Raw genomic sequence first — 14,328 nt, 5'->3', positions numbered from 1 at the left:
CGACGCATCTGTGACATCTGAATTGCTCTGGAAACTTGAGGGGTCCTTTGTACCTCGATTCCTTTCTCTATCATGTGGAAATTGCTCATAGAAATCGCGTGAAACAAAAAACAGGTGTGGATCCGTTGGGTTATATTTGACCGATGTTGTCAGTCGGAGGCCGCCTGCCCTCTGGGATCAAGTTGCAAACACTATCCTCAATAGTAATTAGAGCTAAGCAGCAATTACAGGCCGTATGATTTGTTCAGACTTATTACCCGTCTGCTGTTTCCTAGCACCGCACGTTACAAAAGCACCAGGTTGCAATGATGGAATTATTAATCTCGAAGGGCAATATTTCACGCGGTGTTTGGATGCTGAAGGAGACTTAGAGCGTAATCTCCTAGGCTAAGGTAAGCGTTATTTCGGGATCAGTTTGGACACCTCGGAGATTTTTCACGCAATAGGGTAGAGTGAAATATAAGATGCTGGATTTGAACGATCGCTATGTTGGGCTTTTCAGACACATTTCATCCACACCGAATGCTTTTATAGAAAATGCAAAGTTTCAAGACTAGTGCCTTCTTGGACTGAAAATGTTACCAACTGGTAGCTTGTTCCTTTTGTTTGTTGGTGCAAGAGCTTGTTTTATTTTTTTGACGAGTGCAGGATCTCATGTCAGGCAGTTTGTAATGACTGAATGGATTAAAACGGGAGGCTCTTTAAGTCAAATTATGTTACCAGTAGCTCTCCTTTCTCTGTCCTTATGACAGTCCATTTGGAACTCAAATCTATGTCTGGATATTGATGATTTTTTAGGTCAAAACTTGTAAATCCAGGTTCACAGAATGGTTCTTTGGTACTTTTAAGAAAGATAACTGGGTGGAGGAGATTTTTCCCATTTCTTAGTTTTAAATCCACCTGATTTTAGGTAAGGGTGCGGAGGTACGCGTGTTCATTCGAGCTTCTTGAGCATAGAAATCCACCTGGAAATCTAAGGAATCGGGGAGAGCGTTGTCTGCTTCAAGAGGAGGTTTATGTTAGTAAAAAAACAAACAGAAAACAAAATACATGTTTGTTTGTCTTAGTTCCTCCACTGTCTTCCCCCAGGGACCCCCTTCCCACCTCAGTTTTGAGCTTCTGTAAAAAGGAAATAAATCTTACTCATTTTCTAAGTGTTCTAAGATACACAGAAGAGTGAGCTTCTCCAGTGGATGTTCCGGAGGGATCCAGGTGGCTTGAGAAATATCAGGAATCCTATCTTTTTTTAGGCAATGAGTATGGCTAAAAGATGCCAGTTGACCCCTGGAAAATGAGTTGCTAAGAACAGCAATAGTAACTCTTACCTGAATACTGGTGGTTGACCCTCAAATCTCCAAGTCTTCCCAGAAGTTTGTAGTAGTGAATCTTGGGATACTAATGATAATAACTGTGGCGTTGGTTAGAGAAAGAAGGACCTGCGTTCTAACCCTGACTCCGCAAGTCACGTAACTTCTCTGTGCTTCAGTTCTTCTGTAAACTAGGGATAAGTCTGTGAGTCCCATGTGGGCCGGGGACTGTGTCCGACCTGATTAACTTGTATTTACCCCACCTCTTGGAACAGTCGTTGGCACATAGTAAGCGCTTAACAAGTACCATAATTATTATTATTATTGTTACCCAACAATGGCTCAACCACGGATTTTCTCTGAGACACAATTGGCCGTCTTCGAACCTCAATTTATTCCCCACAATGTGGCTATTATACCAAACCGCCCAAAGACGTGCTGTTAGAACAGCGGCTAGGAGATCTACTTCAATACATGGAAATGCATTTTATGATTTCTAGAAGAAAAGCCACCTTTTGATTCCAAGGAATTATTATTAGAACACTCAGGAAGGATGAAGGCTTAAAAATTTTACTCTGGTCTGCTCCACAGTGAACAGAAAATGTCTGTCACCCTGCATCACAATGAAATAGCTTCTTTTGTTTTGAAAGCTTCCCTGCTTAAAGGTGCATAATGCAAATTCTGTCATGCTCCTGGCATCCAAAAGAGCTCTTAGGTGTCATTGATGTTCCAAGATGTAGCACCCCTACGTTCTTTCCGGCTCCAGGAACGTGTCAGAATCACAGCTGGTACATTTCGACTAAATGGAACCAGAGTGATGCCCTCATTAAGCTCATCGTTTCATCTCAACAAAGAGCCAATGTCAATAAGCAAGTACTGATAAGTAGCATGTTTCTGCTAACATGCTCCTGATTTATGAATGCACATATAGGAAAAGGAACAGGTATAGCAAAAGCTGTAAAAGCAAATCCACGTATTCTGTGTACGTCTTTTCATTCTTCGGTACCTGTGATTTTTCTCAGGGACGAGCTAGTCAAAGGTTAGCCGGACACAGCTATTTGCATCTACAGATTATGTAATTTTTTGGCCTTGAGTTTTTCTCCTGTTTACTTTAGTTGAGCGTCACCCTTTTCCAAATCAAACTGGTCAATGAACTTGGAACTTTTTTTATTTTTTGCAGCTCTGTTCTTTTGTATACTCTAAAACAAGGGTGCTCTAAAAGATCACTTAGAGGTACGTTGACTTCCAAAGTTCCAGTATTTCTCTTTGGGAATCAAACTCGTTTTGAATCCTCTGTGGCCGTGTGAAAGAAGGAGTTGGAAAGAAAACTTACACTCGGTTCAATGCTGCTTCTGGCTGAACTGGTGCAGGGGCAGCTTTGGGAAACGTTGTGGCGATATCAGTGTGGATGGCAGTGACCCTTGCTGTTCAGGAGAGAAATTGCTGGGCAAGAAATCTGGGACTTCCCTCACTGAAATCAGCACAGCCAGATGAAGCAGCGTGGCTCACTGGAAAGAGCACGGGCTTTGGAGTGAGAGGTCATGGGTTCGAACCCCGGCTCTGCCACTTGCCAGCTGTGTGACTTTGGGCAAGTCACTTAACTTCTCGGTGCCTCAGTTCCCTCATCTGTAAAATGGGGATTAAGACTGTGAGCCCCACGTGGGACAACCTGATTCCCCTGTGTCTACCCCAGCACTTAGAACAGTGCTCGGCACATAGTAAGCGCTTAACAAATACCAACGTCATCATGGCGGTTGAGAGAAGCAGCGCGGCTCAGTGGAAGGAGCCTGGGCTTGGGAGTCAGAGGTCATGAGTTCGAATCCCGGCTCTGCCACTTGGCAGCTCTGTGACTGTGGGCAAGTCACTTAACTTCTCGGTGCCCCAGTTACCTCATCTGTAAAATGGGGATTAACCGTGACGCTCACGTGGGACAACCTGATTCCCCCGTGTCTACCCCAGTGCTTAGAACAGTGCTCTGCACATAGTAAGCGCTTAACAAATACCAACATTATTATAGCAATCACCATCTTGCTGCAGATCCCAGATTACTATATGTTCTGGGGTATCATCTAGATGCCAGAACTGATATTCATTCATAGGGCTTAATAACAAAAATAATAATAATTATCTTTTGTGTACCGCAGTTTTCTCACCTGTAAAATGGGAATTAAATCCTACTCCTTCCTACTTAAACTGTGAGCCCCATGTAGGACGGGGACTGTGTCCTATCTGATTAACTTGTTTCTACCTTAGTACAGGCTAATTTGTTTATTAATCTATCGATTTATGTTAATGTCCGTCTCCCCCTCTAGACTGTAAGCTCAACGGGGGAAGGGAACGTGTCTGCTTACTGTTATAGCGTACTCTCCCACGTTCTTAATACAGCGCTCTGCAGAGAAGCAGCGTGGCTCATTGGAAAGAGCCCGGGCTTGGGAGTCAGAGGTCATGGGTTCAAATCCCGGCTCCGCCGCTTGTCAGCTGTGTGACCGTGGGCAAGTCACTTAACCTCTCTGTGCCTCAGTTACCTCATCTGTAAAATGGGGATTAAAGCTGTGAGTCCCACATGGGACAGCCTGATCACCCTGTATGTACCCCAGCACTTCGAACAGTGCTCTGCACATAGTGACCGCTTAACAAATACCAACATTATTATACAGTAAGCGCTTAATAAATACAGTTAATGGAATTGAATGAATACAGTGCTCAACTCATAGTAAGTGCTTCTCAGATACCGGAATAATCACAGTTGTGGTGTTTGAGGGTGTACTTTGTGCCAATCACTGTTCTAAACTCTGAGCTAGATATGTTACGATCAGATATGACATCGTCCCTATTCCACACCAGCCTCTCAGTTTGAAAGGGAGAACACGTGTTGGACCACCATTTTACTTATGAAGAAATCGAGGGCCAGAGAAGCGAAGGGATTGCCCAAGGTCACACAGCAGCCAAGTAGTGGAGTCAGGATTAGAGTCCAGGTCCTCTGTCTCCCAAACCCATGCCCTTTCCACTAGGGAGATATCGGAGGAATTTTCTGACAGTTGCTGGTCAGAAAACTGGGGAGAGCTTGCTCTTTCAGGAAATTCCGGTATTGTTTATCACCTGATGATGTAGTACTGTTTTTCCTCTAAACTATAAGATTGTCGTGGGCCGGGAATGTGTCTACCAACTCTGTTGTACTGTACTCTCCCAGACACTTAACAGAATGTAGACTCATCCACAGAAGAGATGGTAGTTGAAGTTATGGAAGCGAATGAGTTCTCCAAGGGAGTGGATGTAGGTGGAGAATAGAAGGGAACTGAGCCGCAAGGGACTCCCACAGTTGGGGGGTGGGAGGCAGAGGAGAAGCCCGTGAAAGAGCCAACGGAGAGACGGGAGGTGAAGCAGGAGAGGACAGTGTCGGCGAAGCCGAGGCTAGATGGAGTTTCCAAGCTTTAGCTGCTGCGAGGCCTTTTCTTAGATGAACCTGGGGATGAGGCCCTTGCAGGGCCAGTGAGTGAAAGAAAAGAAAACCCACCCTAAGGAGTTGGAAAGAGAGAAAGGCGGAGAGCCTTTCACTTTTTTTCCCATTTCCTATATGGAACTTCCCCTGGTACCCAAATCACCTATGATTTCTCCCACTGGTATTTGTTCATACATCTGTACAGCTAGAAATATCCACAAGTTCAAGAAGGATAAGATAGATTTATGGATGATTGGACCCTGCTGTGTCATTGGAGAGGATGCTGGGGGTATTTCATGGTCCAATCTTAACCATGAACATTGATATCCAGACACCAGATATCTAGATATCCGGTCTTAAACCCCATTTTACAGATGAGGTAACTGAGGCCCAGAGAATCGAAGTGACTTGCTGAAGGTCACAACAGCAGACAAGTGGCTGAGTCAGGATTGGAACCCAGGTCTCTCTGACTCCCAGGCCCACGCTCTATTCACTAGGCCACGCTGGCCCAGGTTGCGCTCACCCTCATCTCATCCACATTCCCAACCGCTTCCACAGTCTTTTGTCCTGCTGTTAAGTGCTTACTATATGCCAAGCACTGTACCGAGTGCTAGGGTAGGCATAAGATAATGAGGTTACATCCGGTCCCTGTCCGGGGGGCTCAAGGGTCAAGTGGGAGGGGACAGTAGGTCGTCTCTAGACCGTGAGCTCATTGTGGGCAGGGAATGTGTCTGTTTATTGTTATACAGGACTCTCCCAAGTGTTTAGTACAGTGCTTTGCATACCGTAGGCGCTCAATAAATACGACTGAATGAATGAATAAGTATTTCCATTATTCTTGGAAAGCACGTGCGAGCTGGGAATGGTGAAAAAAGCCCTTCTCAACCCATTGAGTCAACATGCTGAAACAGGTTGCAACATTTCATATCTCGCCCCTCTCCGCAGTGGGGAGAATTGCTGCTTTCATAGGGACCCTAGAGGAATGACAGTTTTAGGTAGTTTTTAAAGATTTGGTTAATACTTAAACTGAGAGAGCTTGTCCATAAAAGGTTGGAGCAAAGAGCAATTGTAAATATTAACTCTGTTTCTTTAAACAAGGCAGACCTCTTAAAAAAAAAAACAACCACCCCCCTTTTCTTTTTTTAAATTACCAAGGATACATATTGTATTCTTATGGGGTTGAGTGCACAGCTCTTAGACACACAGGATGTGGGCTAAAATTCACCGAGAAGAGAAAAAAGAACTATATTGCCTAGAGCTAGAGTTTATTTGGGCAGCTTTGAATTCCATCCTCTCCAACTGCTGTATCCCTCCTCTGGTAGCCTGAAGCATTTCTGCGAATCGCAGAGGAAAGAGCCGGAGAGATTTACGGCAAGGCTTGCTTTGAGCTACGATGGAAGGTCAGTTGCCGGTTTGGGGATGAACTTGTCTCTCAGATATTTCTAACTTGCTCGTTTTCACTCCTGTAGGACTCCGGTCCGAATGCACTGGGGTGGGCATTTCCTTCACAGAGGAGACCGACTCACTTACTTGCCACTTACTGTAGGCACGGTGGTTTAAAGGAACACTTAACGGGGATTGAATTTGTCGAGTTATTTTCTTCTCTTCCAATAGAAAAATGAAGTGACAAGTTACCGGCGGCTTTGCCGGTCTTGAAAAGCTCTAGAAATCAAGATTTTGCACTTTACTCTCCTCAGTCCTCCCTCTCTTTTATTGCCTCTCTCCATTTTTTTTCATTGCTCCCATTGATTAAAATGCTGTATTAAAATGAAAATATCTCCCATTGAGATAACGAGCTAGGAATTCATGCTTATCCTCCAGCAGGGAAAATGAATAAACCAGACCGGATACAAATCTGGCCACTTTTCCAGACGTTTAGGACAGCCAGTGAGAGAGAACCCTGGACATTTTCAAGGGAGTGAATTTTAATAATAACAATAATAATTCTGGTATTTAGGTGCTTATTGGGTGCCAGGCACAGTACTAAGCGCTGGGGTGGATGCAGACAAATCGGTATGAGCACAGTCCATGTCCCACATGGGACGGACATTCTCAATCCCCTTTTTACAAATGAGGCAACTGAGGCACAGAAAATAATAATGATAATAGTGGCCAGTTTAGCCAGCAACCACCTAGCTGTTCAAATATTCGGAGACTGGGAGGGATTGAGTGTTTAGGGAAGGCTCCATTTATCACATAGATGACATAGTGCTCTCTTTGCTCTAGGCTGTAAACTCATTCCGGGCAGGGAATGGGTCTAGCAACTCCCAGGCGCCCAGTACAGTGCTCTGTGCACATAGTAAGTGCTCAAGAAATAGCATTAACTGAGTGATGGTTGGGGCCCCAGCGGAGCGGCGTACTGGAAGGGTGAATGGACATTCATGGAAGCAGTATCCAGAGCGAATTTATCTTTTCTCCCTCCCCTCTCCTTTTCTTTCTCTCTCCTTCCTCCTCCCTTTTCTCCCTCCAGATGGGGGCACTCCCAATCGATCAGTGGTTTTACTAAGAGCTTACTGTGTGCAGAGCACTGTAGTAAGCGCTTGGATTTCCTGCTCAAGGTCCTCCTCAACCCAGGGAACCCTGAGGAAATGCCCCGGGATTTCAGAGAGAGAGCAGAGGCAGCACTTGGCTTCGCAGGGGAGCCTCCGAATCAACCAATCAGTGGTATTCACTGAATGCTCACCGTGTGCCGAGCACCGTAGTAAGTGTTTGGGAGAGTACAGTGCAACAATAAACGGATGCATTCCCTGCCCACAGTGAACTTACAGTCTAGAGGGGGGAGGCAGACATTAATATAAATTAAAAAAAAATTACGGGTATGTACATAAGAGCTGTAGGGCTGAGGGTGGAGTGAATATCAAGTGTCCGAAGAGTACGGATTCGAGGGCATGAACCTCTCTTCCTGAAGTCATTGTGGCCACATTTCAAAACCGTTGAATACCATGTGCGCCAACTGGCTTTTCTTTCTCAGTGTTTAGTACAGTGGTCTGTCCACAGTAAGCACTCAATAGGTACTATAATAAATTAGGTACTCTAATAATAATAATAATGATGATGGTATTTGTTAAGCGCTTCCTATGTACCAAGCACTCTTCTACGCGTTGGGGTGGATACAAGGTTGTCAGGTTGTCCCACATGGGGCTCACAGTCTTAATCCCCATTTTCCAGATGAGGTAACCGAGGCACCGAGAAGTGAAGTGACTTGTCCAAAGTCACACAGCTGACAAGTGGCGGAGCCGGGATTAGAACCCACGACCTCTGACTCCCAAGCCATTACAACTACAGCTAATCCCCCTCAGACTGTAAATCCACTGTGGGGAGAGAATGTGACTAACGCATTAGCTTGTTAGAGTGTACTCTCCCAAGAGCTTAGTACAGTGCTCTGCACAGGGTAAGTGCTCATTGATTAGAGGTCCCTATTCCGTTCTGCTGGCAGCACTCATCGCACTGGTCCAACCAGAGGGCTCTTTTTTTATGGTATTGGTTAAGCCCTTACTATGTGCCAGGCACTGTACTGAGTGCTGAGATAGATACAAGCTAATCAGGTTGGACACAGTCCTTGTCCCACGTGGGGCTCGCAGTCCTCGTTGCCATTTTACAGATGAGGTTAACTGAGGCAGAAGTGACTCGCCCTAGGTCACACCTCAGACAAGTGTTGGAACCGGGATTAGAACCCAGGTCCTGACTCCTAGGGCTGTGTTTCCGTCCACCGGGCCACACCGCTTTTATTCTCTTATGTCGGCTCATTCCGGTATTCAGATCGTTTAGAACCTGTTTCAGGGTGGTGGAGGCCCAAGAACTGGTCTGGTTGCAGGACCCCCTTAGCCCGGACTGGAAAAAATCCCATCAGCCTAATGGACGGAGCACAGACCTGGGAGTCCGAAGACCTGGGTTCTAATTCTGCCCCTGCCACTTGTCTGCTGTGTGACCTTGGAAAAGACACTTCGCTTCCGTGCGCCTCGGTCACCTCATCCGTAAAAAGGGGGATTACGACTTTGAGCCCCCTGTGGGACATGGACCGTGTCCAACCCAGTTAGCTTGTATCTACCCCAGCGTTTACTGCAGTACCTGGCACAAAGTCAGCGCTCAACAGATACCACAGAACGGGTGGAGGGCAAGCCTTGCGAGTGCAGGGGGAGGACAGGACGAGTAGACTTCGCTTTGCTTTCACCGTGCCCTCTCCTATCTCGCTCCCATGATCAGAGCCCGGCCTAGCAGCGGGGTGAAGGACATCCCTCAAGGCACTCAAAGTCCAACTCAGCCCAGCTGAACCTGCCAGGGTTTTCTCGGCCCTGAGTCACTTCCTCTTTGTCCCTAAGATGGCCATCGGCACAGAGATACCGGATGCCCCTTTTGCTGACCTGGAAGTGATAGGGACGCGAGAGTTCTGATCCTGGCTCCAACACTTGTCTGCTGTGAGTTTGGGCAAATCACTTTGCTTCCCTGTGCCTCAGTTCCCTCATCTGGAAAATGGGGACTGACACTGCGAGTCCCATGTGGGACAGGGACTGTGTCCAACCTGATTTCCTTGTATGCACCCCAGGGCTTAGTCCAGTGCCTGGCACAAAATAAGTGCTTAACAGGTACCATCCCGGGTCATATCGTGGAACGTATCAACGTCGTGTGGAACCTTTTGGGGAAGTCCACAGGTCCACTTTAGAATATGTCTCCTGGGGGACCCCTGCCCTCTCCCCAAATCCGCCTAGGTCCATCTGTGATAACCATCGTCGAGAGATTCCTCTGGGGGTCAGTCCCGACTGGAGGGCCTAGGGCACGTGATAACAGACCCCTATTAGTTGGCTGTAGGTGAATCAAACAGCCCCCGGCTCCTTCCTCGAATTTCCCCATCTCAGCTCCCTTTAGGTCTAAGATGGTCGACTGTCCCTCGTGTGTGTGGCTTAGACTGATACATGACGAAAGGTGACGTGCCCGCTTAAAGATTAGCCCTCGCTGCCTCGTGTCCGTGCTACCCACAGTGCCATAGGGTTGAGCCAAGGAGCCACTTGAGCCAAGGAACCAACTCGACGTAGCTTCTCGGAAGCAGGAAAAGGCCGAGGGAGGACGGGATCCAAGATGGAGGCCCAGCTGGGTAGACAGGTAGAGATCGAGCGACACGGAAAGACCCTTGAGACAGACGGGTAGGTAAACCCAGGAGAAAGGGAAGATAGGGGTAGAGGCTAGCAAGAAAGATAATTTTTTGTTGTTGTTTGTTCTTTTAATGGTATTTGTTAAGCGCTTACTGTGTTCCAGGCACTGCAGGACTTGCCCAAGGCCATGCAGCAGGCAAGTAGTGGAGCCAGGTTTAGAACCTAGGCCTTTCTGACTTCCAGGCCTGTGCTCCGTCCACTAGGCCGTGCTCCTTGGCACATAATAAGCACTTAACAAATACCATTATTATTAGTAGTAGTAGTAGAAGTACTTTGGTTTGGATGAATCAGGTACATTCCCTTGATGAGAGCGACTCCGAGATCAAAATTCTTGCACCGACTTGATAAACCATCTACATAGCGCAGCTCTTGGTCTCCAGACTAAAGAAGTTCCCAGTGCATCATGCACAACAAAGCTAGCAACTTGACATACAACCAGGAAGGTACTCAAATTAAACAGATTCATTCAATAGTACTATTTACTGAGCATTTATTGTGTGCAGTACCACGTACTAAGCGCTTGGGAAAGTACAGTACAACAGAGTTGGTAGACGGAATCCCTGCCCACAAAGAGCTTTACGGGCTCCAGGGCGTGACACTGTTTCAAGGATCTAGGAAAGGGCTCTGCCCGCGATAAATATGCAACAAATAGTATCGAGGACGGTTTACGACGGAACCTTGTCATCCCCCACAGATCCGAGGACCTGGTTTCTTACCCCGCTCTACCAATTGCTTGTTTTGTGACCTTGGACTAGTCATTTAACTTATCAGTTTCTCATCTCTTTTATGGGGATTTAACCTGTTCTCCCTCCTACTTAGGCTATGAACCCCATATGGAACAGGGACTGTGGTGGGACCCTATTATCTTTTATCTGCTCCAATGCTTAGTAGGGTGCTTTATCAATCATTGGGATTAACAGATATGATTTCTGCCCTGAAGGAGTTTACGGTCCAGTGCTTGACGCATACTAAACGTTCAAAGTAATAATTATTATTTCCTAATTTTTAGTATAAGGCTTTGTATTCAAAAGGTTCTCAGTAAATACTCTTTCAATCCTATTAACGAAACCATATTTATTGAGCTCTTACTGTGTACGGAGCACTGCCATTGGAAGAATGCAAAAGAACAATAATACCATCAGTGAATTTGCACGTTTTTTTTTTCCATCATACCCGTGCAAATCAGGAGCATCATCTTGGACCGTGGAGAACAGTTAGTTATGTAAAGCAGGTTTTTGAGCTGGGAGGAATATTCATTCAAATGAATACTCCCATTGAAACTGAGATTATTGTGATTTAGAAATCTGAAACTGTGAGAGTAACTGCTATTTGAAACTAGGATTAGATCCAGCCAATCAGTATTGCCTGCAGGGCCACCCCCACTACTGATTTTTATGAATGATTCCCTTGGCCAGTGTGCCACCAATATTCTGGGTATGTTTTATTGTTTATTTTTTTTTGGTATTTGTTAAGCCCTTACTATGTGCCAGGCACTGTACTAAGCACTGCGGTAGATTCAAGCTAATCGGGTTGGACAGAGTCCCTGTCCCAAATAGGTTCACAATCTTGATCCCCATTTTCCAGATAATAATAATGATGATGGTATTTGTTAAGCGTTTACTGTTTGCAAAGCACTGTTCTAAGCGCTGGGTGGGGGCGGGGGTACCAGGTGATCAGCTTGTCCCACGTGGGGCTCACAGTCTTAATTCCCATTTTACAGATGAGGTAACTGAGGCACGGAGAAGTTAAGTGACTTGCCCAAAGTCACACAGCTGACAGGCAGCAGATCCGGCATTAGAACCCAGGACTTCTGACTCCCAAGCTCGTGCTCTTTCCACTGAGCCACGCTGCTTCTCTAACGGGCACAGAAAAGCCAAGTGACTCTCCCAAGGTCACACAGTAGACAAGTGACAGAGCCTGGATTAGAACCCAGGGCCTTCTGATTCGCAGGCCCGTGCCCTATCCGCTGGGCCATTCTCCCAAGTGCTTGATATAGTGCTCTGCTCACAGTAAGTGCTCAATAAGTGTTGACTGATTTCAGGAATAGACCGAGGTGAATTACAAAAAAAAAAAAAAATACCCAGAGCTTCATTTGGGCCGAAGTTAGAGGTTCTAACATATGACATTTAACATTTAATTCTATTTATTGCTACTGCTTTTGTCTGTCTCCCCTAATTAGACTGTAAGCCCATCAGAGGGCGGGGACTGTCTCTATCTGTTACCGATTTGTACATTCCAAGAGCTTAGTACAGTGCTCTGCACATAGTAAGCGCTCAATAAATGCTATTGAATGAATGAATGAATTTAATTATAAGTAACAGAGGCATTTCTCGTACTATGGGGGCAATGTTTTTTTAGGTCTGATGGCCAATCCCCTCTGTGCCTTTCAGTGTATAGCAGTGTGGAAGGGGAGGCTGGATGGATTTGTTTGGAGTGCAAAGGCAGGCTAGAATGAGGCCCCAGATTTGGGACTTAGATGGAGATCTAAGATGATATCCCAAGGGATAAGAGACAAGCACCCTTACTCCAGGCCTCAGATGACTTTTTATTATGGTGGGTTATGTTACGTGGTGCCAGAAGGCCCGTATTATGTTGCAGCGGCAGTTGACCGAAACAATCCTCTGCTTCAGTAGGCGGGTTTCGGGGGTAAGGGGGAGACAGGTTGAGGTGCCATATAAACCGTGGAAATTAAATTTTGGAATGGAAGGGAGCAAAAATGTGTGTCTTATCTGGTCTGATCACTGGGAAATAAACAGTCTTTATTCCTGTGGTATACAATGCTGGAACCAAACTTGTATTTAGCGTGGCTCAGTGGAAAGAGCCCGGGTTTGGGAGTCAGAGGTCATGGGTTCAAACCCCCGCTCTGCCACTTGGCAGCTGCGTGACTGTGGGCAAGTCTCTTCATTTCTCTGTGCCTCAGTTACCTCATCTGTTAAAATGGGGATTAAGACTGTGAGCCTCACGTGGGACCACCTGATTACCAGAATGGACCAGAACTGGGCTCCAGTAAAAAGGTCTCAAAGCCTGGTATGAGAACTGTTTTGAACCATTCAGGTATGAGAAGCGATTCACCTCAGCAGCGGCGACCCTTTAGGTGTGTGGACTTTTCTCCCCCTCCTCCCAAGTAGAGATGTCCCGAAGGCAGGAGGAAACGCGAGACTGCAGAGAAGGAGGAGGGTCCGGGCTGGAGAGATGGGTTTGGGAATCATCCACTTAAGGTAGTTGAAGTCGTGGGTGCGAAGAAGTCCTCCAAGGGAGTGGGTGGGGACCTTGAGTATTGAGGCCTAGTGGAAAGAGCTCGGTCACTTGTCTGCTGCGTGACATTGGGTAAGTCTCGTGGCTCAATAGAAAGAGCGCAGGCTGCGGAGTCAGAGATCATGGGTTCAAATCCCGGCTCCGCTGCTTGTCAGCTGTATGACTTCGGGCAAGTCACTTTGCTTCTCTGTGCCTCAGTGACCTCATCTGTAAAATGGGCATTAAAGACCGTGAGCCCCACGTGGGACAGCCTATTACTTTCTCTCCTCCTCAGTGCTTAGAACAGTGCTCTGCACATAGAAAGCGCTTAACAAATGCCATCGTTATTATTCTCTGTGCCTCAGTTCCCTCATCTGCAAAATGGGGCTTCAATACCTCTTCTCCCTGTCAGCCCCATGTGGGACCTGATTACCTTGTATCTACCCCAGAGCTTAGTACAGTGCTTGGCACCTCGTAAGTGCTTAACAAAAAGTACAATTGCTATTATTATCTTTATTATTATATACTAAGTGTGTCAGTTTTATCAATGAAATAGGGGATCGGGTCATCGGGGCAAGGTGGGCAGGGGTTTAAGGAGGGAGTTAAAAGTCTGAAATGGCTGCCACCAGCCATGGACATAGGAGACAATAAATTCCTTAGATGCATAATAATAATTGCGGTATCTATAAAGTGCTTACTATCTGCCAAGCACTGTACTAAGCTCTGGGATAGATACAAGATAATCGGGTTGGACACGGTCCCTGTCCCATATAGGACTCATAGTCTTAATCCTGGCTCTGCCACTTGGCAGCTGTGTGACTGTGGGCAAGTCACTTAACTTCCCTGTGCCTCAGTTCCCTCATCTGTTAAAATGGGGATTCAGACTGTGAGCCTCACGGGGGACAACCTGATTACCCTGTATCTACCCCAGCGCTTAGGTCAGTGCTCTGCCCATAGTAAGCGCTTAACAAATACCGACATTATTATGATGAATCCCCCTTTTACAGGTGAGGTAACTGAGGCACAGGGAAGTAAAGTGACTTGTCCAAGGTCGCACAGCTGACAAATGGCAGAAGCAGGATTAGAAGCCAGGTCCTTCTGACTCCCGGGCCCGCGCTCTTTCCACTCGGCCACTGTGCTTCCCCCGGCTTCTAGACTGAGCTCGTTGTGGGCAGAGAACGTGTCTACCGACCCTGTCGTA

At 46.5% G+C, this 14,328-nt stretch overlaps 1 protein-coding gene across 4 annotated transcripts in view; it reads left to right on the top strand.

Moving 5' to 3' along the window:
* Positions 1–14,328, top strand: part of ZNF385B (zinc finger protein 385B) — a 197,580-nt gene that overhangs the window by 94,815 nt on the left and 88,437 nt on the right. For 3 of the 4 annotated variants that reach the window (XM_039913061.1, XM_039913060.1, XM_007671290.3), the window contains exon 1: positions 5,891–6,146. The exons of the other annotated variant lie outside the window; for it this stretch is intronic. In XM_039913061.1, coding sequence (XP_039768995.1) covers positions 6,140–6,146 — 7 coding nt within the window. In that variant the 5' untranslated portion in view covers positions 5,891–6,139. Of the gene's footprint in view, positions 1–5,890; positions 6,147–14,328 lie in introns of those variants that run through there. 4 annotated transcript variants of the gene reach the window in all.

Source organism: Ornithorhynchus anatinus, chromosome 9 (assembly GCF_004115215.2).
Source record: "Ornithorhynchus anatinus isolate Pmale09 chromosome 9, mOrnAna1.pri.v4, whole genome shotgun sequence".
NCBI lineage: Eukaryota > Metazoa > Chordata > Mammalia > Monotremata > Ornithorhynchidae > Ornithorhynchus > Ornithorhynchus anatinus.
The sequence above is the reverse complement of the archived record's forward strand: the minus strand, read 5'-3'. Positions and strand labels throughout refer to the sequence as shown.